Below are 25,264 nucleotides of genomic sequence, written 5' to 3' on the forward strand. Positions count from 1 at the left end.
TTAGATAATACCATTATTTTAATTAATCAATTTTTGAATTAAAGCAGAATATTATATTCAAAAGTAAAATTGAACAAATGTTGTTTCTGGAACGTAGCCAAAATTGTGTATTAGATTTGGATACATACAACGGAATACAACCACAAACAACTTGCCAAATAATAAAATGGTAAAAGACTATTGGAACTTTTGGAAACATTGGAAAAAAGAATAGGGGGAATAAAATAATAATATGCAAAAATTAATACCATTCAATAATTATAGGATTTGAAACTTGCAGTTCTTCTGCACAATGCAGACTACAGTTTTCTTGTATCCTAAAATAATGCTTTTGATAAGGCCAGGACCAAAAAAAAAAAAAAACAATATATTCTAAAATACATCATATCAGGTGGATTTGAATCTAATCTCACCTTCTATAGCAGCAGAACAGAAACAATAACAATTAATTATGAGTGAAAATGAAACATTATCATCATAGATGAAATGTGATAATCATAAACATATAAACTAATGCAGAATGCAATTGTGAATCCTAAGTTCTATAGATCAAAAACTTATTAGGCAGAGGTTTTCTTGTTTGGTTCGAAGACGTACTTGATCAGCGACTCCTTGATCCCGAGCATCTCTGGGAACTCGTTCTTCAACTTTGAAGCATCCATCTCATTGTTGCTTCTGGGGGCCACAATTACCTTAGCCTGTTCTTCCAATGTGAAGTTAGCCCACTTGAATTCAGGGTCGATGTATTTCTTGTACATCTCCAGAATCTCATTGTGACTCACAACACCGGGGTTTGTGAAGTTCCAGATGCCCCTCAAGTTACGCTTTGCCATCTCGATCGAAATGGGCAGAAGCTCATCCAGGATGGTCATGCTGTTTGGGATGTTAACCACCTTATTGTAGCGAGAAATCTTGGTAATGAAGTTGCGTGGGTTGTTCAAGTCAGATGATATCGGCATCCGAACTCGGAGGGTGCAGACGTTATCATATTCTTTCAGAAGCTCCTCCACCTGTGATCAGAAATAAAAATTAGAAAGCCAAATAATCACAACAGATAAATGAATTAAGATGAAGTGTGGTAAGGATACAAGTCCCCTGAATATGTACCATGGCCTTGGTTTTTGAATAAAAGGAACCAATGAAATTTGGCTTGTCCTCCTCTTTAAATCCAATACCAGAACCCTCTGGATGTTTGGCATCGTACTCAAATATACAGCCAGTGGCAAAGTTCATCATCAAGAGTCCATGCTCCCGGCAAACATCTGCTAAAGTTAAGGTTCCAGCAACATTGGCTCGAATAGTCTCTGTTTTGTGAGATTCACACCAGTCAACATTGGGTCTGCCTGTCACTCCGGCAGCATTAAAAACATGGGTTGGTTTAATATTCTGAATATCCGCCAAAAGTGAGGCTCGATCCTCCAGACGCCCTTTGCCATACGCATAGGCAATGCCTTGTTTATCACATAACTGCCCAAGAAGGCCTCCAATCCACCCTGTCCTACCATATATCAAAAATTTAAAGGATGACTGGTGAGGACAGCCTGGATTCCTGGAAGTTGGGACAACCATTTTAGTATTACTTGAAGCATAAGCAGCTGGTTTTCCCTCTTCAGACCCTTCAAAGTGCCTCTCAACTCCACCGGGCATCATTAGCATTCTAGGATGTGGCAGCAAAGCCCCAGAGACATCACCCCACCAATCAGGGTTCTTGGTGTACCATTCAATTGTCTTCTTCAGCCCTTCTTCCCATGTTGTACGTTCTGACCATCCCAAGTTCTTGAGTTTCTCGTCATCCAAGAAATACCTCTGATCGTTAAAAGGTCTGTTTTCAACAAACTTGATGCTTGCATCTGCATCCATCGAGAAAAGTCTGCATATATCCTTTGCAACATCTATAACCCTTCTCTCCTTCTTTGTCCCAATGTTATAAACATGGCCAACCTCTCCTTTGTGAAGAATAACTTCAAAAGCCTCAGCAACATCCTCACAGTACAGATAACTCCTAACATTAGAACCATCTCCATGAATGGGAAGAGGCTGACCTCTCATGGCCAAAAGAATGAACTTCGGAATTAGCTTCTCAGGAAACTGATTAGGTCCATAAACATTGTTTCCTCGGGTCGTGATCACAGGTAATCCATAAGACCTACCATAGGCCATCACAAGCATTTCAGCTCCAGCTTTTGTCGCAGAATATGGATTTGTCGGGAGGAGTTGGGAAGCCTCATGGTTTCCCACAACAGCGTCCTCGTCTGTCTCTCCATACACTTCATCCGTACTAACGTGGATGAACCTACGAATCTGTCCAGTGACCTTGCATGCCTCTAAAAGAACATGCGTACCATAGATGTTATTCTTTGTGAACTCAAAACTATTACCAAACGAGTTGTCAACATGAGTCTGGGCAGCAAAATGCATAATTGTGTCAATAGACTCAGTAATTAGGAGATAATTGACAAGGTCAGCACTGCCAATGTCTCCCTTAACGAATTTGAAATTGGGAGATGGTTTAGATGGAAGAAGGTTCTTCAGATTTGAGCAATAATCAAGCTTGTCAAGTACAACAATTTTGTAGCCAGGATAGTTCCTCACAAGTCTGTTAGCAACATGGGATGCAATAAATCCAGCAGCCCCAGTAATGAGGATGTTCTTAGGAGTGTGCGTAGCCATGTCAAAAGCAACTTCTACACAAGAAAAAAATATATAAATAACATAAAATCACTAACAGGAACAAAAAATTAAACTATGTGTATAATATATATAAAATGAAATGGAAACTCTTAGCCACAATGGAAGAAACAAAAATAGAATATTTCATTAGATGGAAACTAGTTTCACAAGTTGCAGATCTAAAAAACTTAAGTCAATGGTGCAGTTCCATGGCAGTTACAGTAGGTAAAGAAGTAGCAGAAGAGGAAAAAAAAATAAACCCAGAAGTACATTATTATTCATTACTAAGCTTCATTGCTGGAGAAACTGAAACCAACTAATTTAAAAAAACCCAGATCATAATCAATAGAACTTCAATTCCCTTCACAAACAACAAAAAAGAAAACATCCCTGATCAACAACCACCCATCACATCAGATCAGATCTCCGAATATTCCCAAACCTAAAATCCAATTTCAAAATGAACGTCCAAAATATATCCCGTGATCTAAATCCAAAATACCTCAATTCGATCCAACACACATAATCAGAACAAGAAAATGCTTAACAAGCAAGAAATCAAACATAAAACTAAACCAAAAAAAAAAAAGAAAAAGAAAAAACCGAACTCATTATCACGGATCCAAATGGAAACAAGAAACACGCAGATCCCAATACACATTTGGCAGTGAAAAGCAAATCCCGACTTCCGAAACAACAAAAGCAACATATGTGATCACAATGAGGATGATTAAACTTACATACACTTCGAATCAGGGATCAGAATGAGAAATCCAGAAAGAGAAAGAGAAAGAGAGTGAGGTACCTGTTGTAGAAAGAGAACAGAGGGTAGAGAGAGAGAGAGAGAGAGAGAGAGAGAGAGAGATCTTCGGGGAGAAAGAAACTGAAAAGAAAAGCAGAGACGAATTGCGAAAAGCAATGAGGCGAAAGAATGGTGTTTTTTCTTGTTTATAAATACGTCTTTGAAGGCTGGAGACAGTTAAGGGGAGCCAATGGATATTGAAATGACTAATTTGCCCCTATCACTTCCATTTATTTACTTTACTACTTGTACGCACCTCCATCCGAACTTTCCCACCCCCACCCCCCGAATTTCCTCAATAATCCTCTGCCCTCACCCTCACGAACTTTCCTGGATTTCACACACTAAAAAGTAAAATCCTATCCTGTCATTTTTCCCTATTCCGATTTAATTATATACATATAAATAATTAAGTAATTTTCTTTCCAAAATGTTTTTTTTTCTTTTCTATAATTACCCATAAATTTCCATAACTGTTTCAAAATATATTTTTTTTTGAATAAAGAAAATTGAACCAACCAAATATACATATATATATATATATATATATATATATATATATATATGATAGAACACAATATTATGAATTTCCATAATCATTCTCAAAAATATTTTTATAGCAAAATACTTTTAAACTTTTTATTAAAAATAAAAGCTTTTTGTTATAATGTGGTAGTGATGATGGTAGACAATTTAATTTCATATATTGCATGTTTCAATTTTTGTAGGAAAATTTTAAAGGGTTTTTACTTTACTGGTTCTAAAACCTTTATAAATGGTCAATAAAAAATTTGCAACTTTTAAATGTGTAACTGATTCTTTTTTTTTTTTTTAACTTATGGTAACGTTTGAAGTTAATTTAACCTTCAATTTATATTAATGAACTACAATTGAATTAAATTTTCATTCAAAACGATCATTTAAGTAAATCACGTCTAAATTAAATCAACTAATAATACTCACGTAAATGTTAGTTTGTTTTTTCTAAAAAGATATTGATCAACAATGTCTTCGTCTTTATTTTGGAATATAAACTAAACTTTCAATGTTTTTTTTTTCCCATCCATATCCTCTTTAATTTATGGATTTTTTTTTCCAGAAATTTGGGTTTATATTTTAAGCAAGTTTAGCTATATTTGGAAACGTGACAAAAAAATGTTTTTCTTTTTTCTATATTTGCAAATTTGAAAAACGATTTAAAAATTTTTAAACTTAAGAAGGTTTTTTTAAATTTATTTGTGTGCCCCTTATTTTTAGGTTTCAATTCCGCTGTCATAAGAAGATACTATCAAAATGAAGAAGAGCAAATTTTATAGTTGTGCGAAAACGTTGGGGTGACGTGCCTATTCTCATCCTTCTAGAAATGGTTGTGTGATATTCCCAATTTTGACGAAAAGAACATTATGCAATCGCACGACCAATGGGTGGAGTGTTGTCTTCCACGCAAGGCTCTTCAATACGGGGTAGAACATCTCGACGCCATTCCTCAGCAACATGATTAGACTTAACACTTCATATGGATGACATAATGATTTATAGGAAGCTTTTGCATGACTTAATAAAAATAATTAAGGAATTCAATACTTCAAAACACATGTTTGTGTCTTAAATTTAGAATTTATCTTTATTAACTTTGTTTTCTAAAATTCATTTTTAACATACGAAGAATCGTCTAAGTTTTGTCTAAAAAATTAAATAACAATGTATTTTTATAATATGTATCTTTCTAAAAGTTAGAGAGTTAAAATTTTCGAATAAGAAAGAAGAGAGATGAGAGAGTTGAGAATAAAAATTAATTTAATACAATAAGAAGTTGAATTTGATGGGCACAGATTTAGATTCCATAAATTTATTAATTTCCAAAAAAAAAAAAAAAAAAAAACATTTTATGAGTTTATTAATATGTTGATTGACTATTGAGTCCAAAACTCTTAACCCGAACCCCCTACCTCGAAACGCCGTCGTTTTATTTGTTACCCTCTTCCAGGTTCCAACCCAATTGGCGTTGAGTTACAGGAACCTCCGATAAACCCTCCAACTCAAAGCAGGAGATAGAGAGAACCTAAAATTGTTTGACAACAGAGTGAGCGATGGCCTCATTTCTTCGTAGGAAGGAAGCTTTAAGCCGTATTTACAATTCTATTCTTCATTCAAATCCCTCCTCTCTTCTTCGCCGCCAATCATTCAGATCAACTTTCCCTTCTCAATCTTCAAACAAATATCTCTTTGGCGTCTCTGCTCACCGATCCTTCTCCAAGGTCCCATTTCTCACTATTCCATTTTATTTGATTTACAGGATTTTTTTCTTCTTTTTTCTTTTTCAATTCCCAGTTTTTCGATTTGTACTGACATTGTATGTATTAGCTTTGGGTCGTTTTTATTTGGGTATGTTTTTTTCTATAACATTACCAATCTCTCATCCGTGTAAAATCTATATGGAGCTGTACTGTAAGTCAATCAACCGCCTGATTGCAAGTTATATCTAGCGTGGATGTTTACTAATAATGCTGAATAATCATGGGTTTTCAGTTTGTGATAAAAACTTTGCTCGACCTCTTGTAGTTTTTATCGATGTTGATACTTGATATACATTGTGTCGTTGGTAGATTCTTCTCAACCTTTCAGACACTTTCATACAAAAGTTGTGTACTTTATATGTTGTATTCACGATAAGAGATGTTTTTTTTTTTGGGTGCTATTTTTAGGTTCATCAGGCATCGTTAGTTAGGAATATGTCTACGGTGGCTTCAATTGGCTCGAATAAGGAGGGCCTGAAGTTGCTTGTAACTGCTGGTCCTCGTGCTCAGAAAATGGTCGGGATATGGCTTTTTGGTTCTGCTGCATGGGTTTTCAGTATGGTGGTTCTTGGTGGTGTTACACGTCTCACACGATCTGGTCTTTCCATGACTGACTGGAAGTTTACTGGGAAACTCCCCCCTTTAACAGATGAAGAATGGCTGCAGGAGTTTGAAAAGTATAAGCAGTCTCCTGAATATAAGCGGTATGTGTATCAACATTGATTATTTCTATAGCTTTGGAGCTAGTCTTTTACTTCTTAACTATGCTGTTTGCTTGCTTGTTTTTGCAGCATGTACAATAATTATGTGTTTAATAACGATTGGCATGTTGGTAGATGGTTTGTTTAGATTCTTGGTAATTTGTGGTTCATTGAAAAGGAAAGTTGACTCGAGGAATTAGTATTTTTGGAAGCCATATATTGTCTGTTTTTAACTAGTGCGTGGTTATATATTTTTTAGACTTGATTTTAATTTTTAATAGAAATAGTTCCCATGGATTTTATGACTTTATGTTAAATTCTACAGTGTTAACAAAGGCATGAGTATTGAAGATTTCAAATTTATATATTGGATGGAATATGCACATCGAATGTGGGGAAGGGCACTGGGTATTATGTTTGCTTTGCCCTTTTCATATTTTCTTCGTAAGGGTTATATAACCTTACGTCTTGGACTGAGATTGTCGACACTTTTTGCCCTTGGTGCTGGGCAGGGTTTAATCGGCTGGTGGATGGTAAAGAGTGGTTTAGAGGTAGATCCACTTTATCCCTGTTGATTGTTGCTTTCCCAATTATGATAGAGTGGAGAGTTCCTAAAGGAGTTCATCCCACAGGAGCCAGCATCTGAGTATGCTCAGCCAAGAGTAAGCCCTTATCGTCTTGCAGCGCATCTTACGTCGGCATTTATTATATATTGTGGTCTTTTCTGGACTGGTCTCTCTGTTGTTATGCCTGAACCACCTGTTGAATCTGTGGCTTGGGCTCGTGGTGCAGCAAAAGTTAGACGAATTGCTCTTCCTGTGAGCTTACTTGTTGGTATTACTGCCATCTCAGGAGCATTTGTCGCTGGAAATGATGCAGTTTGTGATTCTTCTTTTCTTATTGTGTATTAAATTTGTTTCCAATTCAAAAGAGGTCATGCTTTTCCTTGATGCTGGATTTCAGGGGCATGCATATAACACTTTTCCAAAGATGGGCGATACGTGGATACCTGATGATATCTTTGACTTGAAACCACTAATTCGAAATTTCTTTGAGAATACATCCACAGTTCAGGTAATTTCTCATACTTGTTAATTTGTGGATCATATCAAGCTGTTTGGCTTTGCAAAATTTTACAGTGCTTCAATGACTGTATTATATGCTAATATCATGTTGTGCGAAACTGAATTATTTTAGTATCACCTTTTGATTATATCAAAGGGGTTTAGCTTCGTGAAACAGTACCATGCTTCAGTGATTGTTTATATTTCAATATCACCTTGTAAGAATCTCATTTTTTTTTAATTTTTTTTTTAAAAAAACCCATTGAAAATCTTCAATGGCTTTTCCTTCCCTTAGAGCACGTGGTGCATGCAATTGTCAAGAGCCATTTTTCCTCAGTTCTGGTTCTCTATTATCTTGTCATAAAATACTTGTATTTTGTGTGTGGCGACCCCTTTGAAATACTAACTTTAACTAGATGGTTCGGTGCTGCTATTCATGCTATTTTAATATTGTTTTATTAACTTTGCATTTCAATCGACCATGTTTTATTAGCATTTGTTTTTTAAATGTCGATATGCTGATGTTAATATATATTGAGCTACTTGAACGTTTACATTATGATGTTATGTATTATAATCAAATCTTATGGACAAAAGGCCTTTATGTTTTTTATGAAGTACAAAATGCATTTATAAGTTTACCATCTTCAAAAAAGAAGCAATGAAGTTCTTCATCTGGTTTACAGCTTGATCATCGTATACTCGCCACTGCCTCCTTAGTTTCAATTGGTACCTTGTGGTGGTCGACAAGGAAATTGGAGATACATCCTGCAGTACGTTCTTTGATCGGGAGTACATTTGGCATGGCCGCTGTTCAGGTATTTTTTTTCCCTTCCATGATTTTGTGAAGGCTTTTTGAGTATTAAAAGGCCCATTACTTAAGGAAATGATTGTTTATTATTATCATCTCTCTCTTATTTTTAGAACTTTTTATTATTGTTGTTTTTTAATGAAAAACAAAACATCCATTGAGATAGATGAAATGGTGTACAAAAACAATACAAAAACAAAACTATTCACTGTTTGCTGTTATTTGCGATGCTTGAAAACCTTCCTTCAGTATCCCACGCATAATAATCACTAATCAGAGAGATCAGTGCAATGGGATTTGTCATTCACAGTCTCTCGATTACCGTTCTTCAAATATCAACTTCAGTATCTCTCTCTCCTTTATCTTTAGCATTCTATTCCTATCAATTTTTGTTCGTGGATCACAGTTTCTTTCACCCTTTTCCAGTTCAGCTTTGTCAGTATCATTCTCCTCTGTCCATATTTTGCATAATGTTAACTATTGTAATTGTACTGCTCAGGTCACCTTAGGAGTATCAACACTTCTATCTTACGTCCCGGTTTCCCTCGGAACTGCACATCAAGCTGGGGCATTAACACTTTTGACCCTTGTAATTCTTCTTAATCACACTGTGAGGAGGCCATCAATGGGCCTTTTGAAGTCTCTTCCCCAAGTTGTGAAAACAGCTTAGACAAAATTTCCAACTTTCCAGGTACACTGGTTCCGACTTCAAAATTAGGTTTAAAGTCGGATGCATCAGTTGATGATCTCGATCTATTGGTTTTGTTTTTTGTGATTTTTGCTAAGGATGAATTCATATTACTCAGTGTTGGATGTTGGGGAGGGGGAACAATTTGTATTTGAAAAGCATAGACAGATGATAGTTCTATTAGCTATTCTAAACTTATGTGCCAATGTTTATAATAATTATTTGATCAACATATAAGGGGTGGGGGGGGGCCCACTTTTTATTTATTTATTTATTTATTTATTATTACTATTGCTACACTATTTTAACCCTTAATTAATTTTCAAGTTTATATCTTAATTTTTCAATTTTCATTATTTAGGATTTTGTTTTCTTTTGGCGGAAATTTTGCCATCTAAATCAGAATATATCATGTATATATTACTTATTGTATAAGTTTAGGTTTGGAGACAGTTTTTTTTTCTTTAGAATATTATTTTGGTCCTTGCAATTAAAATAAATCTTAAATTTTGTCTATATTATTATTATTTGGTTAATTTCTGTAGAAATATTTTATTATGTATGACCATTTTTACTGTAGAATCTAAACATACTCACATTGCAAATTTTAGTTAGTATTACCATTTTTACTTTAAAATTAATAATAATTATTATTTAACCAATTTCGAAAATTTTACTTTGAGAGAGATCGGACAAAATCTAAAATATCGAGATCAAAATGATATTTTAGCCATATTTATTTATTTAATAATTCATGAAGAAGTGAATCCCATGAATGTGAGTAAAGTATAAGATTGAAGCTAAATGTTAAATTTATTTATTTAATAAATCTTAGTGACAATTGCCAAATAGTTACATTATCTGGTTTAGTTCGTGACGTAGATAACTAGCTTTGGTCTTTAGTATGTTAAACCACAAACTAAGAAACGTTGGATTGGAATTTTTGTATATCCTGATTTGGATATTAACCTAAGTTTTGAAATAGTGAATAATAAAGCCTTTGTTAATATAACAAACTATCTATCAACGATTTTTTCAGAGGACAAGTATGAGTGCTAGAACAAAGATAGAAGAATATTAATTTGTAAGGGTATTGTTGTATTGGATAAGTTGAATGCGAACATGGGTGCATAAGAACAAGAGTAATGGTGAGTAATGTAAAAGTTATGCATCCTAGTTTTTCAACTTAGATCAAATGACATTTTGGTTGTGAATTTTGGAGCTTTCATATAAAAATCTTTGTTTTACTTCAAGAGAATAATTATATATATCAGCTTAACTTTTAATTATATCTATCCGCTTAAGTGTTAGTGAATTGGTCATATGATGTTAGAAGTTCAAATCATGTTTTCAAAAATCTTTTCTTTTTTTTCTTTTAAAAAACATGGTGAATTGAATATTTCAATGTTTTGTTTCTTTGGTTTTGATATGTTTGTTGAATCGGTCTATGTACTTGCTTCCATTACCCTAACTATCTATTAATTTATATTATCAAAATTTGAAACCTAAGAAGATAATTAATTATTTCAATCAGTTTAAATTTTGGTTCATTTCAAAAGGTTCTATGATTGTGTTTCCCATTTCCCCTTTTGACCCTAAAATTAAATATAGTAGCCATAAGCTAATTGCCATTATTCATTCAAAGGTGCTCTAAATCAAATTCAATTTCATATCTTAGATTAAAAGAAGAAGAAGAAGAAGAAGAAGAAGAAGAATATCCAACTCAACAAGAATTATTAGACACTTTTTTTTTATAATTAGATATAAGATATAAAAAGATGATAATGGAATAAAATGTTTTTAAAAATAGATTTGGGCCACCTCTATGGGGTTAGTTACTAAACAATTATTGACGAGAGGCTTTAGATCGGACCACATGGATCCAATTCTTTATTTTATTATTGTTATTATTTTAAATCTCAAGTTTTCTCATTTTTGTTGGCACTTTGCAACATCATCCAAAAGTCTTGCATTTGACAATTTGGTGAAATTTTAGGAATTAGTAACCTATTTAATTAATATCTATATATAATTAGACCCAAAATCTCAAAACAACTGTTTGCACTCTGCCCTCTTTCACCTTCACATTTGACTAATTCAATACAATAGTGTTTATCAACGCTCTCGGCTCTCTCTCCCATTCTTACTTTGTTTTTGTTTCACTCATTTTCCATTCATTCCTTCGCATTTGGGTTGCATTATGTCAATAAAAATTAAGATTTCATTGTGCTATAATTTAAACAAGTAACTCAATTTATAATTAATTCAGTTGTCGTTAATTAAATTAATTTAGAAAGAGTAACTTTAAACATCATCAATGCATTAACTCTTGCATACACATAAAATGTCAATTTTACATAATAAGCAATTAGAATTGAGACACTAACAATTTGATTCAGAGTCCAAATTGATTTGCTAAAAGCTTAGAGGTTCGAATGAGAAGTTATAAATTTCTTGCACTATATTTATCCATACAAAATACCTTGATACACTTGCAAAAGTATTTTAGTTGATTCAACACTCAGATATTTAAAGGGTATTTTTGTTTTATTTTTTCTCCAAACACATCCTACACTTGAGCATCTTCGGACAGACCATCAACTAATTAGTTTTAATTTCAATTGTCAAATAAAGATGTCCTAATCCAAAAAAATCAATTGTTATCAATTATTAAGTTTTCTTTAGGGAAAAAAGAACACATCTCAACAACATTCGAAGCAAATAATAAAGCCAATATTCAAGGCAAGAATCCTATGTTAATGGTATAAAGTCAATGTATGGTACAACAAGAAAATTTGAAAAGATGGACCAACAACAACAGTCATGAAATAAGACAGGTCAGTCAAAGAGAAGAAGTCTTCCATTACATACCGTTGGACATGTAGTTAGTTTAAATTTGAAGATAAAAAGTACCTTAACCTTTGTCCTTTGTTTCAAAAGCACTCGTACTCCTTTGACATTTCACAAATATTTCAAAACTACATTTAATAGTAGATAGATGAGAATTAGGAGCCTAGACATCGCTACATCATCCAAGATTACTACTCAAGTCTATTCAATTTCCGTTTTAAAATTCAAATAACTTTTAATGACTTTTGAAATAATATAGATATTTTTAAAGGTCAAGGATATTGTTTATATTATATATAGATAGATAGATATCACGAATAGCGTTTGGATTGAAGAACTAGTCAAGATAGATACTGAAATTGAAACCACAGACAAAAAACATGGAAGGGGCCAAGCAGTCTGGTCAAAGGGGTAACAATATAATTGAGGTTGAGAGTGACTTACCAATCTCATTATTCCATTCTCTATGTCTGAGGGAAGGCCCAAACCAAAATTGGTTGTGCTCTTCTTCTCCACACCTATTTTTGTTCATATTGCTTGTTTTATTGGTTGATATTTAAATAAACACTTAAACTCTATGTTTATGTTTCAGTCCTTAAAGTTTGCATAAAAGTTACTTGTCACACAAGCCTTATAAACAGACATTTAAATAAACAAAAGATGTACATTAATTGTATGAACTAAAATGAAGTTTAGAAGATGGGCACAGAAGTTTTCATTTGAGTTAGCAATAGAAGAGATGAACAAACTAAAGGCTGAGGAGCTGCTGATGAAGTGTTTGAACTGGCAGGCCAAATGATAACAACAATGACTATCATTGAAGAAAGAAAAGCCAAAGGAAGGAAAAAGTTCCACTCTCTCGATATCCACAAAAGTTAGACCACTGTTGCATATGGATTATCTCATCACCTCATTCAGTATTTTGTTTTTTGTTTTTTGTTTTTTGTTTTTTTTTTGTTTTTTTTTTGGGTAATCTATAAAGGGAAAACCAAATACTGAAGACAAACAACTCATACATATACGACACTAACAGTAAAAATTCAGTTTCCAAAAGGATATGGACCTGTATATATAACTTCTTAACGAGGGAAAATGAAAATTTGAAAAAGAATAATAATGGGTGGTGGTGGTGGTGGTGGAAGGGGGAGCCTGAATCAGTAATGCTCACCTTGAACCCAATGTTATAGTTCTCACCAGGGATTTGGAAGTAACCATTTGGCAATATGTGCTATCCATCCATTACATTTACCTACAAAAACATGAGGTTGGGAACTTAGAAAGAGAAGCAATTTCTGAAATGATATAGTTTAAGAGGTGATTTAGAAATAATAACAAACCTGGTCCTTGAGTTGCCAAGAGTGAGCTCTAAGTCATCTGAACCACATTCCTCATGAATTATTTCTCCTTCCCATGGCTTCACTAGACCTGCTGCATTGCTTCCAAAGGCGAACTCATCAGAGATCACTTCTGACATTGGAATATCTGCAGTGTGATCAGAGCCCGCTGCAATGGCAGGAGAGCAGGTCCCACTTTGACCAGGGGTCCACATGCGAGATCCTCCACCAGTGATTGCTGCTTCTTTGAAACCAAATGGGTTTGTGGAGACAAGACTAAATGTTGGAGAATTGGGTCCACCCTGAGGAATTCTAAGGCCAGCAAACCATTCTGGAGTGGGAACAATCTGACGCCCAGGACTTGGTGGAGTGGAAGATGGCTGGGAGGAATAGTATTGTGCACTCCATCCTGGTAAGACAGATTGGTCTTCCCAGTCAGCTTTGAGTCGGGGTGTTCTAGCAGTTGGGGAACTTAGAGGAGGAGTAACAGGAGCACTGATGGAACCTCCATGAATATAATGATTTGGGAGTTTAGACGAGGATGCCGAAGATGATGACGTTGAAAGGTTTTTCAGCCAGGGGATAAGTGAACTTCCATCGGTATTTGGATTACCGACATATGAGGATGATGCTGGACTAGGAAAAGAAGATGAACCGGGGCTTGGATTGAAGGAAGCACAAGGACTTGGTTGGTGAGATGTGTACGGGCTTGCAGCTGCCGATCCACCAACCACATCCATACGTTCAATTGGCTTGCATCCCTGAAGACAGATGAGATAACATTGTCGAGTATGAACAGTTTAATGTCATAACATCCTTGATCTCAATAATACCCAATTTCTCCGGTACAGGTTAAATTGTCCAAGATACAAAATGTCCACAGAAAATCACAAACCCACCCCGTGAGACACTCACAAATTTATCTACGGTAGCAGATATAGGTGGCGAACATGAAACTAGAATTTCAATACCCAAAGAACGGGCTACAAACCACAAAAATTTTTACTACGATAGCATGATCCAATTACCTCATGAATTTGAATTTAGCTGGTAGTGAGAAAAAATTTCAGGGTTTATATGTCCACTAATAATCAAGCCTATAATTCTCTCAAATTCAAGTATAATTTGCTAGGTTGAGTTTGAAGTATGATGAAAGAGGAATGGTCTGATTGACGAGAATTGCTACACGAAGCCAAGCAAGAAGAAAAAAGATACCACGTATGTCATCCATACCCATAAGTACTATTTACTGGAGAGAGATGCTAACAGAATGAAATATGAACGTTGGAAGACAACTTTTATACTCCATGCACCACAAAGAAATGTTTAATTAACTCTCACTCTCAAAGAGATGGGTCGACAAAGAAGTAAGGAAAACGGAAGTCCATGAGACCCAAGACCCAAGATCAAGAGCAACTCAACAAGTTATAGATGTCAGCGTGTACTTTACCTCCCGAACCTAAAATAATGAAACTGCAAAATTCAATAAAAAGAAGGAATCTATCACGAGAAATAGGAGTAGAGCCAACTCCAAAAGGAGGGAAAGAGACAGAGCTGAAAAAGGACTGTTTGTGTCGCCAACTTGCGATTGAAAAAAAGAAAAGCAAAAAAGAGAAAGATCCCTCTGATTTAAATCTGTCACCATAGAAAGGAAGAGCAGTTATCAGGGCCAAATCCATGAAGGGGATCACAGATACATACGGTAGAGCTTAAAAAATGAGGAAGGGCACCCTGTCCTCGAGATCTGCGCAGTCCCAGGGCCTCAGACTATTAGTCATCGAGAGCCTAAAAAGAAGCATCAAGAATCTTGTGCTTCACGCGTAAAAGGGATAAAAAGATATCAAAACTTCTACCTCACCGCAATTATATAACCGACGCCGACGAATGAAAGGAACATAAAGGGGAAATGGGTCAAAAAGGTATTCAACAACGCTCCTCTTGTTGTTAAAAAATGATATGAACTGCCCTTTAGAACTAGGAACTTCACACCCAGCTAGCTCCATTTTTCATTACTAGAATTCTCAACAAGGGCCATGGCCACACCCCCAAATGTACCAGAAAAATGATATAGAATTTTAAAAAACGATTAATAAGGAGTTATCTGATTAGCTCAACAAATCCAAAGCTAAATAGTGTCTGCTGCCAATTCGAAGCTAAAGAAAGTGGTATCACCCTTCTCATCAATATCAAAGTTACTAACGAAAACTGCTTCAAGTAAACAAAAATGAATGCCAAACATTAAAAAGAAAGCTACCTTACGGTAAGTGGTGCCATCAGGTTCAACGGTCCATCCCGCCTCATTGCAGAGAGCTTTAAGGACCTCGTTGTTGTCGCAATGTTTGGGAAGCTTGTAGTTCCCGTACATCCTGAGTCCAGCAAAGATCTTTGCCGCAATAGCTCTTCTCCTTCTCTCCCTTCTTTTGTTGTTCTCCCGCTCCCTCCACGTCGGTAGCCGAGTCCCCGACGTCATCTCCAACACACACTCTCTCTCTCTCACACACACACACACTCAGAACCAACAAATCAAAGTTCAAACAGCTTCAACCGATAGATCAGAAAGCAATTCTTTCGAATTGCCTCCGTCTATCTCAGGACGAATACGATTCAACTACAATCACAAACAAAATTTCATAGGAGAGAGAGAGATAAATCTTCCAAAAGAAATCAGCTCGAGTTCAAGGATCGAGACACGGAAGAAACTGACAGTGTGAAAACGTCTTTCGCAACTTCAAAGTAAACAAATCGGACACGAAAGACAAAGTCTAAGAAAACGGAAAATTCCTCGAGACTCTGTAACAATCAATGAAACAAAGTGAAAGAAAAGCAAAGACCGCTGGATAAATCAGACAAGAAATTAAACAACGAACAAGAAGAAGAACTGAGAGTGATAGATATCAGAATCAGATGGTTGCCGAAGAAGGTGATTGGAGACGGCGATCGGATCTTAGATGGACCACCGTGAACGGCGGAGGAAAGTGTTTTTCTTTTTTTTTCCCTTCTTCTTCTTCTTCTTCTTTTTTTTTTTATTTGACAAAGCCCGGGAAATTAGAGAAGAAACACTTCCGTGAAAAATGGAGGGGGGGGATGAACAGAGTAGGAAGCTAAATGAGCTGTTCGGATTTTTATTAACCAAAATTACGTTTTTATTTACATTTCTGCCACTCTTCCCTTTTTTCATTAACTTTTTTCATTTTTCTCTTTCTTTTTTTCTTTCAACTTTTTATTTTGGAAAGTAAATAATAATATTTTTTCAAAATTATTTTTTTTGTGGCAAAAGTGATTTTGTAAAATATCATAAATTATTTTCTTCTTTTTATTTCTTTTCGACCATAACACACACACACACATATATACAAAGTTTGAATTTGAGTCTCTGATTAGAATAGATATTTTTATGTCTACAAAACTAATTGAGCATTATGATTAAAATAATTCATAAAGACTTGTTTTATTTAAAAGGAAATTAAACCTCAAAATTTAATGGTTTTGTTTATTTAATTTCATTAAATAGTTATTGTGTTGCTTACTCATAAACTTATGTAGGTATAGGTACATTTTGAGTAAATAATAGCAACAAGGAAATACAAGTCGAATAAATCTAAGGGTTCTAATTATAAAAGATTTTTTTTTTTTTAGTCTTCTTGTCAATGGTATGAGCATGATAGTTTGAAAAATCGAGCTGACTGAACCAAAAGCGGTCAGTCGAAGATAAAGTGAGGTTCGATCGATGTCATTTTGAGAAAAATTCAAACTGACAATGATATTTAAATAATTTTAAAGGCTTAAACCGAATTAAACTAATTCCAATCATGAAGGAGTGTCAACCGACCAATCAATAGTTGGGTTACACTCCTTCATAGTTGAGACAAATTTGAACATTTACTAAATGATAGTTTGATCAAAAAATTAACTTTGATTGATCGATTTACATCCCTAAATGATAGCTTTCAAACCATGTCGTGTTAAAATATTGGTAACTGAGTTGCATTTGCCTTATTTTGTTTTCGTTTTTGGCTAAGCCATTTGTAGAACAAATAAAATAGTAAAAAGATGTGAAAAAAAAAATACTCTTGTACTTTAGAACTTGTGTGTACTTTAGTTTATTTGCTTTTAATTGTTTTATTTTAGCTTTTCTAATGTGAAATCTTAAAATTAGTTGATAGATTTCTTACAAGTAGTTTCTTTTTCAAAATTAAAATCGGTCTCTATTAAATTTTCCTAAGTTAGAGAACCTATTCACATTTTATATTTGTATTTGTTTATGTTCTTTTTACTAGTATATTAACTTTAAACTAAAAGTGATAATTGATATTATGAAACTTATTTTATCAAATAAAATCAAACTTTGATTACATACTGAGATGAAATAAATTTTTGCAATGAGTGGACCAAAATGTATTTTGACCTAAGAAAATCAATGGCTTAGTTTAACTATACATTGTTTTAGAATAATATATTACATATTCTTTCCCCGTTTCTTAAGTTTTTGAAAAATTGGATTGAATGATGAAAACATATATAAAAGGTAGATTATTGTTAAAGCTGTGTTTGGAATTGGTTGCGAGATAGGGTGGAGTAGATGAGAGAAGATTTTAAAAGCAACAGTCCCAAAACTCATATATGTATATATTATCAAGTAGGACACAAGAGGCTGTAGTCTACTTTTATTTTTCCTCACCTTTCTATATGACAATTATATGATGAGTGATTAAAGAATCAAGAATAGAAATAAAACACATATCTCTCGTTTAATAATTTATGCTTTAGATTGTATTCTCATGGTTAATCCATGCATATATTTTTTATTTTTTTTTTAGTCGCATTAAATTGTTTTCGTAAAGTTCGATAATTTATTAATTAAACACACAACAATTTAACAAAATAAAGTTTATAAAACAAATAATTTATTAATTCATTTACAAAATTTTTAAATGATAAAAAAAATGTAATTTAATATTCTGAGTATTGAAAAGAACACAAAAAAAAAGAAGAAGAAAGTAATTAGCAATAATGTAATTAGTGAAAATGGAAGTGGCAACATAGGCATATAGAAAAAGAAATTAAAAAAGAGAAATGAAAGAAAGGGGAGGGAGGGCTTGAATAACCGTCTGTCACAGAGGAATCAAACAGAGTTCAACACGTGGCCATTACCCGGGGGCAGGCGTTTCTCAACGGTCACTGTCCAGATTCTACACGTGTCGGAGTTCGGCGCACGTGAGAGAGGACGCGTAGTGTTATATATCACGGGTCGGGTCGGGTTATTTTTTTTAAAAAAAAAACTGGAAATATTTTTGTTGAAGTGTGTGAAGGAGCAGCACATAATGATGGGGACGCGAGTGGTGTTTGGGTTTGCTTTGTTTGCTTTTTAACGTGACCCCACCCTCATATCACGCCAATTAGCACGACTTTTCACTTGTGGGCCTCCACCCCCCCCCCCCCCCCCCCCCACTTTTATTTTACCTTTTTTTTTTTTTTTTTTTTAATATTAAATAATTTATATAATATAATTTTTGTTATTAATTTAATTTACTCTTTTATTTTAGTTCTCGAAACTTTTGATTTCATTTTATTTCAGCTTTTATATATTTAAAATGAGTGTTAATTTATTCTTAAGAAAAAACAAATGTGAATTTTAGTATAAGTCTCGCAAAATTTTGAGAAATAACGTACTTTTAATTTTACATTTCAAAAATAACACACTTTCGATTTTACATTTAAAAAGTAACACACTTTTAGAAAACTCAGTTTTTTTTCTCAGTCAATATCGGTCGAGCTCGACATCGAGATTCTTCACAATTTTTGAAAACTCTTTCAACGTAATTTCTTTGGCCAAGCTTGACACCGAGATTATGCGCTTTATTTTCAAATTTTGAAAATATAAAGAGATTTATCAAATGATTAAAATACCCCTAGAAGGCCGAACGTTACATATTCTCACAAAACACTAATGTCGAACAATGCGCTCATTTCGACCGAGAAGTGAACAAGTTCGCTCCCAAATTCAAACGACTTTCACTAATTTTTCCTTTGCAAAACTTGAACAACTCATCATCGAACTTAAACCTCTCAAGGTGAAATATTTTTAACGATTTCATAGTTTACGATTTAGTTCTTAGTTTTTAGTTTCAAATTTGAGGCGGATAGGAAACTTTGTAGTTGGTGGTCTAATGTAGTTAGATGTAAAACATTATTTTAAGTCAATGCATGTGGTCTCCTTTGACGAATCTCGACAATTTCATCAATATGGGCCCGTGTAAATGAGAAATCTCAACCGAGATCTATGAAATTGTCTTCAGATTTGTTGAAGAAGCCCCGAGATCGTTGCGTTTCACATGCTCTTTGTGGAGTAATATTGGGGGTGATTTCACCCGAGATTTAGTTGAGATTACCCACATAATGCATATAAAACCTCTATCTCGTGCCATCTCAGGGAAATGTTGCTCGAGTTCAATTGACATTTCATGTGGTTCTCGACCGAGATTATCACCCCGAGTTTTAACACATAATGTTTTTCCTTTCTTTTTTCTGTTATGTGTTTTTTCTATTTTGCAGATGCCTCTTGTCACAAAAATCTAACTCTCTAACGACTTCTTTCTTGCAAACTTGACTTGTTTTTCGCATCTATCGAAGAACATATCAAGTATAAAAAATAAGTTAATATCCAGGCAACTTCATATGTTTAGGAAAATCGCCTTTGGAAGCTTCTTGGATGTAAAGTTGGTATTCAATAGACCTCTTTAACCATTACATTTTGTTGAGAGAGGTCGAGGAGAGATGAGATAACATAATTTGTTTCAAGTTATTGGGTGAGAAGGTCTCCTTCGGGCGAGAAAATTTTGACATAATAACGGGGTTGAAACATAGGCCTAGACGTGAGGTTCAGTTTAAACAGGACAAGGCCCTTCGATTAAGAAGGTTACATTTGGGGGATAGGATAAACATGAATGGGCCTGAGTTGGACAAGGATTACACAACCCTTTAGTTTGAGAGTGACAAGGAGGCGGTGAATATGCGTGTATTCTACTTCATTGAGCTTGCGATGATGGGCAGGGAGAAGAGGCAACATATGGATTGGACGATGTTGAGCCTGATTGACAGTTGGGAGGACTTCATCAGCTATGACTGGGGTGAGTTGATATGGTCAAAGGTCATTGCTAGTTTAATGGAAAAGTGGCTTTACACAAGAAGAAACCTGTGAATAACATGTCCTTGGAGTCGTATTGCCTCTATAGATTTCCTTTTGCCTTTCAGATTTGTGATTATATGTTCATTATGTTCATTTCTAGTAGTAATATGCTTGTTTTAACTATATCATTGTATTTATAGGTCTGGGTCTACGAGATAGTGTCATCTATTAGTGGATAGGTTGCGCATAGGGAGTCATCATCTAGGGTACCGCGCATCATGCGGTGGAGTTGCACACACTCACTTGCATTAAGGTGATTGCGTCTTAGATCGCAAATGATACATTATGATTCATTTTCTTCCTCCATATTCATTATAGTATTTTAGGGTTTTGGGTCTTAATTAACACCTGTTGATGTTCCAATTTCAGGCATGGATACATGAGATTGAACTGATGGATGATGAGCGTGCTTACTTTGATCGGAGTCTTGAAATTCCAACAACGAAAGGTTATGAGGAAGGTCGACATGACCCTACTTAATATGCCAAGCATGCCCCGCCACGCTCACATCGAACATCCCCTTTCTCCTCCTCATGTCCATCATCCTCATTCTCGACTTGGAGATGACGGTTATGCCATTGCATCTACGGAGCATATTGAGATTGATAGACCCTGGGTAACGTGTGGTTGTAGCCAGCATGTACGTCGCCTAAAAGCAAGATTAGATCAGATGGACTATTTCTTACAATGAATGTAGTCATCCATGTTAGCCGAGTTATCAGTCATAAAGGACCTTCTGATGTCATTGGCTAAGGTATGAACATGTTCAAGTGCACATTTTTATTGTTTTTGTTTCAAGTATAGATCAATTCTTATGTTTTTATTGCTTTGTTACTAGAGTAAGGTGATTGACTTCCAATAATGCTATGCCGATGGTAAAGGTACATCATTCAATGCAACAGGCTTCGCACTTTGGCTGACGACGTATTTGTGAATGTTCCCGCTTTGATCATTCATGAGCAGCCTATGGATGAGGAGACGGGGACATCCATCAGTGAAGACCCTAGAGATGGTATCGTACAATCCTGTTTGCAAAATCCTCGTCAAGTAGTTTATTTTAGTGTATTTTCTTTTAGAAAAAAACATTTGTTATTTAACCAACTACGATTAAAAAAGTTGTTTTAAAAATATGACAAAATAAATCAAACTATTTACAATATATAGAAAAATATCAAAATCTATCTATAATAGACAATAATGGTAGTTTATTTTGGTCTACCACATATACATTCTTATATTTCACTGTATTTCCGAAGGAAATTGTCAAAAATGAAAAATTTGACAAAATATATACAACATATAGCAAAATTTCAGATTCTATCAATGATAGACATTGATAGACACTGATATGATTTTATCGGTCATACTGATAGACATTTGATAGACAGTAATAGAAATCTATCAATGTCTATCATTGATAGAATCTAAAATTTTGCTATATGTTGTAAATATTTTAGTTTATTTTACTATATTTAAAAATTCCATATTTCTAAATATTTTTAAAAGTATTCTTTAAAAATAAATTTAAATCTATTATCGTAAAAGTAATTGAATTTAGATAATTAAAAGAGATTTTTCAAAAATATAAAAAACCAACAAATTTTTTGCGCTGTATAAAACAATTTTGAAAATGGAAAAAGGCCACAGGCCAATGATGAAAAGTACAAAAAATGTCACAGTCAACATGCGATTAATCAGCCACACATGCTCGTGTAATTCTTCTTCTAAACAGTCATGATACACGATCATGTAGGAACTGATACACTATTGTCTAGGAAATGATACGTGATCGTATAGGTAGGATCAACATCGACCACATGCCTGTGTGTAATGCTTCTTTTAAATGATCATGATATGCGATCGTGTAGGAAATGATACACGATCGGATTGTGTAGGAAATGATACACGATCGTGTTGTTCTTTTTAATGATGGAAAAAATGCTAAATGATCATTTAGATCATATCAAAGTGATATTTAAACAATCTTGATATTCCGGAATAGGAGCTATAAGAAAGAAAGAGAAGATGAATAAAAATAGAAGAAAGAAAATTTTGGAAGAAATCTGTATTTTATTTACCTAAAAGAAGATGAACAAGGGAGCTAAAGAAATTTTGAATAAAAATAAAAATAGAAGAAGAAAGAGCTAAAGAAATCTAGAAGAGAAAATGAATAAATCACGAAGAGGAAGAAGCAAGAAAATTGACGAATCGTTTGCAATATCAAGAGCAAAACTGGAATTTATGAAAAGTTTCTACCGGTTTCATGAGTTTTTTTTGATTTTGTTGAACGTGTCGAAAATATTTTGATATTTTATTATATTTATTAAAAATAATCTAATTAAAAATTTAAAAATTAAAAAAATTAAAAAAATAAAGATTAAAAAATAAATTTAAAACACATGAAATATTTTAACATAATAATTATTTAGCATTCTTTCTTACTTGTATCAAAGTGTAAAAAGATATAATATTTTTAGGTGATGATCAAGACATATATTGTATATACTCTTAATCAAAAGATTAGCATTCTAAATAGATAAGATGTCTATTAGTAATTAAACAATCGATATAGTACTTACAATATGTGTGAGCCTTCAACCTTGAAGTTAGAGGTTCGATTCCTTCATATCAAATATTATTCAACATAGATTAGAATCTTTTTATAAATATTTTAATTTAAAATAAAACTTTAAAAATTATTAGAATAGAATAATTGTAAAAGAAGTGTTAAAATAAGATTTAAATATTATAATAGATGTCATTGCCATGTGTTATTTATCACACATCCAACTCTTTTGTTATATGTTTTGAAGATACAAATCCCTAATGGCCATGTAATCCACGTCATTCTTGCTAAAATTTCCATAAACAGGGTATTTGGGTTTTGTAAGCCACACATATTGGTGAAACTTATAGATAAATGGGAGTAAGTGGATCTTTTTAGAGATTTTTTATTTTCTTAATTTCTATTTATTTATATTCTATATATAAATAAACTTAGTATATCAATTACTAAGTTTATATTTTGTCAAAGTTCACATTTTTAAGAATAAGTTTAAAGAGTCGTTAAAGTAACTTTTGCTTAAGAGATCCCTTAAACACAATTCAAAAAGTTTAGAACTAAAACAATATATTTTAGAAATTTTGGGACCATATGAAAAAAAGATATATTTTGAAAACTCGATAAGCAAACAAACACATTTTTCAAAACTTGAGAATAAACAAGGAAGTTTTTACAAAAAGAAAGGCCGAATCCTCATAGCCCTTATTTATTGGTTTATTTCTTAAAGACTCCGATCTCCTATTATTTTAAAATTAAATAAAGTTTAGTTCTTAAACTTTGGATTTTGTTTATATTATATCTATTTAAAAGTCATCTAACTCGTCTTTCTAAACTCTTAAACTTGGGTTTGTTAGTAGGTTGTAAAAATTAATCAATATATTAGATATAAGTTTAAATTTTATGCTTTAACCTTAACCTATTTTTAATTTTGTACCTAATAACATCATAAAAATATTCAAGCATATTTCAAATCTTTGTGTGCTAATATTGACTAATTGTTAATTGGTGGCCTCAGTGATAGTAAATATTCTTGTAAAGGCAAACAATATCGTTGGAGGGTCAATCACTAGCTCATCATAATCTAACATGCTCGGTGGCTCTAGTTCCATCCTTTTGCTCGTAGCATGTGGAAACTTAGTATATATGCTTTCTGGCACCCTTCCATTCACATCTCGTCATGTGTTGGGTTGGGTGATTCATGACCACCTCACTGAAAGATCTAACTTTGACAAGTAGGAATTAAGATGGTCTCTTGCCATCGATAGATTGAAGTTATCAAACCGGCCATAACTATTATAGAAAGTTTACCTGATGCTCCTTTCATTATTGAACATACAAGAGATGACAGAGTTTTGTGTGTTCCGAGGTTGCAAACTTGTTAAACAACAAAAAAAAAAAAAAGGGACTTTTATAGGTGGAGCTTTTTATTCACGAAGTTAAGTATTTGGCTAAAATTTGTTGGAAAGTCTCATTTATTCCAACTCATCATTATCTCTAGCTCCAAAGCGACTTTAAGAGGGTGTTTAGTCTGCCAACTTCATAAGTACATAATATAAATGTGTTCATATAGTTGAGATTGAATAATTCAACTTCACCAACTTTAACAGTATTCATTATTGAAATTTGCACATTTTTTAGGAACATTATGTTTTCTTATTTCTATCTCCCTTTATAATGTTTACTAAACCTAGACTAAATACAACTATGTATTCTAAACACAATTTTTTTAACTCTAACATATTAACTTTAAATTTCACGACTCATTTCAAAGCCTCAAACGTTTCTAAATGGATTAGTTCCTTAGTTAGACTTTGATTTGGTAGTTTTTTTTTTTTTTTTTTTTTTTTTTTTTTTTTTTTTTAAATTTCTTAAAGGAAAACGGTATCTAATTTCACAAATTTTCTTAAAAGAAATTGAAATAATAAAAAGGTAGTTTTGTTTATTTAAATTAAAAAAAAAAAAGGAAAAAAAGAAATTGGTGGGTGAAGGTGAAATGAGGAGGTGGAAGGGGAGGAGAACAAAAGCAGTGCAAAAGCTGAGGTAAGAATGGTCAACACTTTCACTCTCTTCTTTGCTTTTCTTCTCATCTTATTATCCCTTTTTCTCAAATTTCCCACATTTCTATGGTTATCTAATACTCTATATTTTACTTTTTTGTTCATCTTTCAATTTCATTTCTCTGGTACAAATTGTTTTGGGCAGGAAAAAAACTATTTACAAAGTAGTAAAATAAATTAAATGAACGGTAGATAGTTTGATAAATTTTGTTATATTTTGTAAATAGTTTTAATATTCAAT

General features: G+C 33.5%; 3 protein-coding genes across 5 annotated transcripts; 1 reads left to right on the plus strand and 2 right to left on the minus strand.

The window, feature by feature from the left end:
• Positions 1–233: 233 nt before the first annotated feature.
• Positions 234–3,758, minus strand: LOC103492941 (trifunctional UDP-glucose 4,6-dehydratase/UDP-4-keto-6-deoxy-D-glucose 3,5-epimerase/UDP-4-keto-L-rhamnose-reductase RHM1). Of its 3 annotated transcripts, none has more exons than XM_008453519.3 (3): positions 3,476–3,758; positions 1,108–2,681; positions 234–1,010 (listed from the first exon to the last, which is right to left on the minus strand). In XM_008453519.3, exons 2-3 carry the CDS (start codon positions 2,668–2,670, stop codon positions 561–563), a joined length of 2,013 nt encoding a protein of 670 aa, XP_008451741.1. In that variant the 5' UTR covers positions 2,671–2,681; positions 3,476–3,758; the 3' UTR covers positions 234–560. The 3 variants fall into 3 exon arrangements, with proteins under 3 accessions (XP_008451741.1, XP_008451740.1, XP_008451742.1); XM_008453518.3 differs by having other exon boundaries at positions 1,108–2,684; positions 3,476–3,757; XM_008453520.3 differs by having other exon boundaries at positions 3,411–3,570.
• Positions 3,759–5,424: 1,666 nt separating this feature from the next.
• Positions 5,425–9,380, plus strand: LOC103492944 (cytochrome c oxidase assembly protein COX15). The gene is made up of 7 exons (XM_008453527.3): positions 5,425–5,730; positions 6,178–6,473; positions 6,796–7,021; positions 7,103–7,348; positions 7,434–7,544; positions 8,221–8,352; positions 8,845–9,380. Exons 1-7 carry the CDS (start codon positions 5,563–5,565, stop codon positions 9,013–9,015), a joined length of 1,350 nt encoding a protein of 449 aa, XP_008451749.1. The 5' UTR covers positions 5,425–5,562; the 3' UTR covers positions 9,016–9,380.
• Positions 9,381–12,527: 3,147 nt separating this feature from the next.
• Positions 12,528–16,307, minus strand: LOC103492943 (BES1/BZR1 homolog protein 4). The gene is made up of 3 exons (XM_008453524.3): positions 15,472–16,307; positions 13,221–13,978; positions 12,528–13,132 (listed from the first exon to the last, which is right to left on the minus strand). Exons 1-3 carry the CDS (start codon positions 15,685–15,687, stop codon positions 13,129–13,131), a joined length of 978 nt encoding a protein of 325 aa, XP_008451746.1. The 5' UTR covers positions 15,688–16,307; the 3' UTR covers positions 12,528–13,128.
• Between the last annotated feature and the right edge of the window lie 8,957 nt (positions 16,308–25,264).

This window comes from Cucumis melo, chromosome 7 (genome assembly GCF_025177605.1).
Source record: "Cucumis melo cultivar AY chromosome 7, USDA_Cmelo_AY_1.0, whole genome shotgun sequence".
NCBI classification, from domain to species: Eukaryota; Viridiplantae; Streptophyta; class Magnoliopsida; order Cucurbitales; family Cucurbitaceae; genus Cucumis; species Cucumis melo.

What these genes read in the sequence shown, in the direction of transcription:
- LOC103492943 (XM_008453524.3), bottom strand. Translation starts at nt 15,687, where the DNA reads ATGACGTCGGGGACTCGGCTACCGACGTGGAGGGAGCGGGAGAACAAC. An exon ending in ATGGCACCACTTACCGTAAG is followed by an intron (nt 13,979 to 15,471) that starts GTAGCTTTCTTT and finishes ATCTGTCTTCAG; the next exon opens with GGATGCAAGCCAATTGAACG.
- LOC103492941 (XM_008453519.3), bottom strand. Translation starts at nt 2,670, where the DNA reads ATGGCTACGCACACTCCTAAGAACATCCTCATTACTGGGGCTGCTGGA. An exon ending in ATTCAAAAACCAAGGCCATG is followed by an intron (nt 1,011 to 1,107) that starts GTACATATTCAG and finishes TTCTGATCACAG; the next exon opens with GTGGAGGAGCTTCTGAAAGA.
- LOC103492944 (XM_008453527.3), top strand. Translation starts at nt 5,563, where the DNA reads ATGGCCTCATTTCTTCGTAGGAAGGAAGCTTTAAGCCGTATTTACAAT. An exon ending in CAGTCTCCTGAATATAAGCG is followed by an intron (nt 6,474 to 6,795) that starts GTATGTGTATCA and finishes TAAATTCTACAG; the next exon opens with TGTTAACAAAGGCATGAGTA. An exon ending in TTGGCATGGCCGCTGTTCAG is followed by an intron (nt 8,353 to 8,844) that starts GTATTTTTTTTC and finishes TGTACTGCTCAG; the next exon opens with GTCACCTTAGGAGTATCAAC.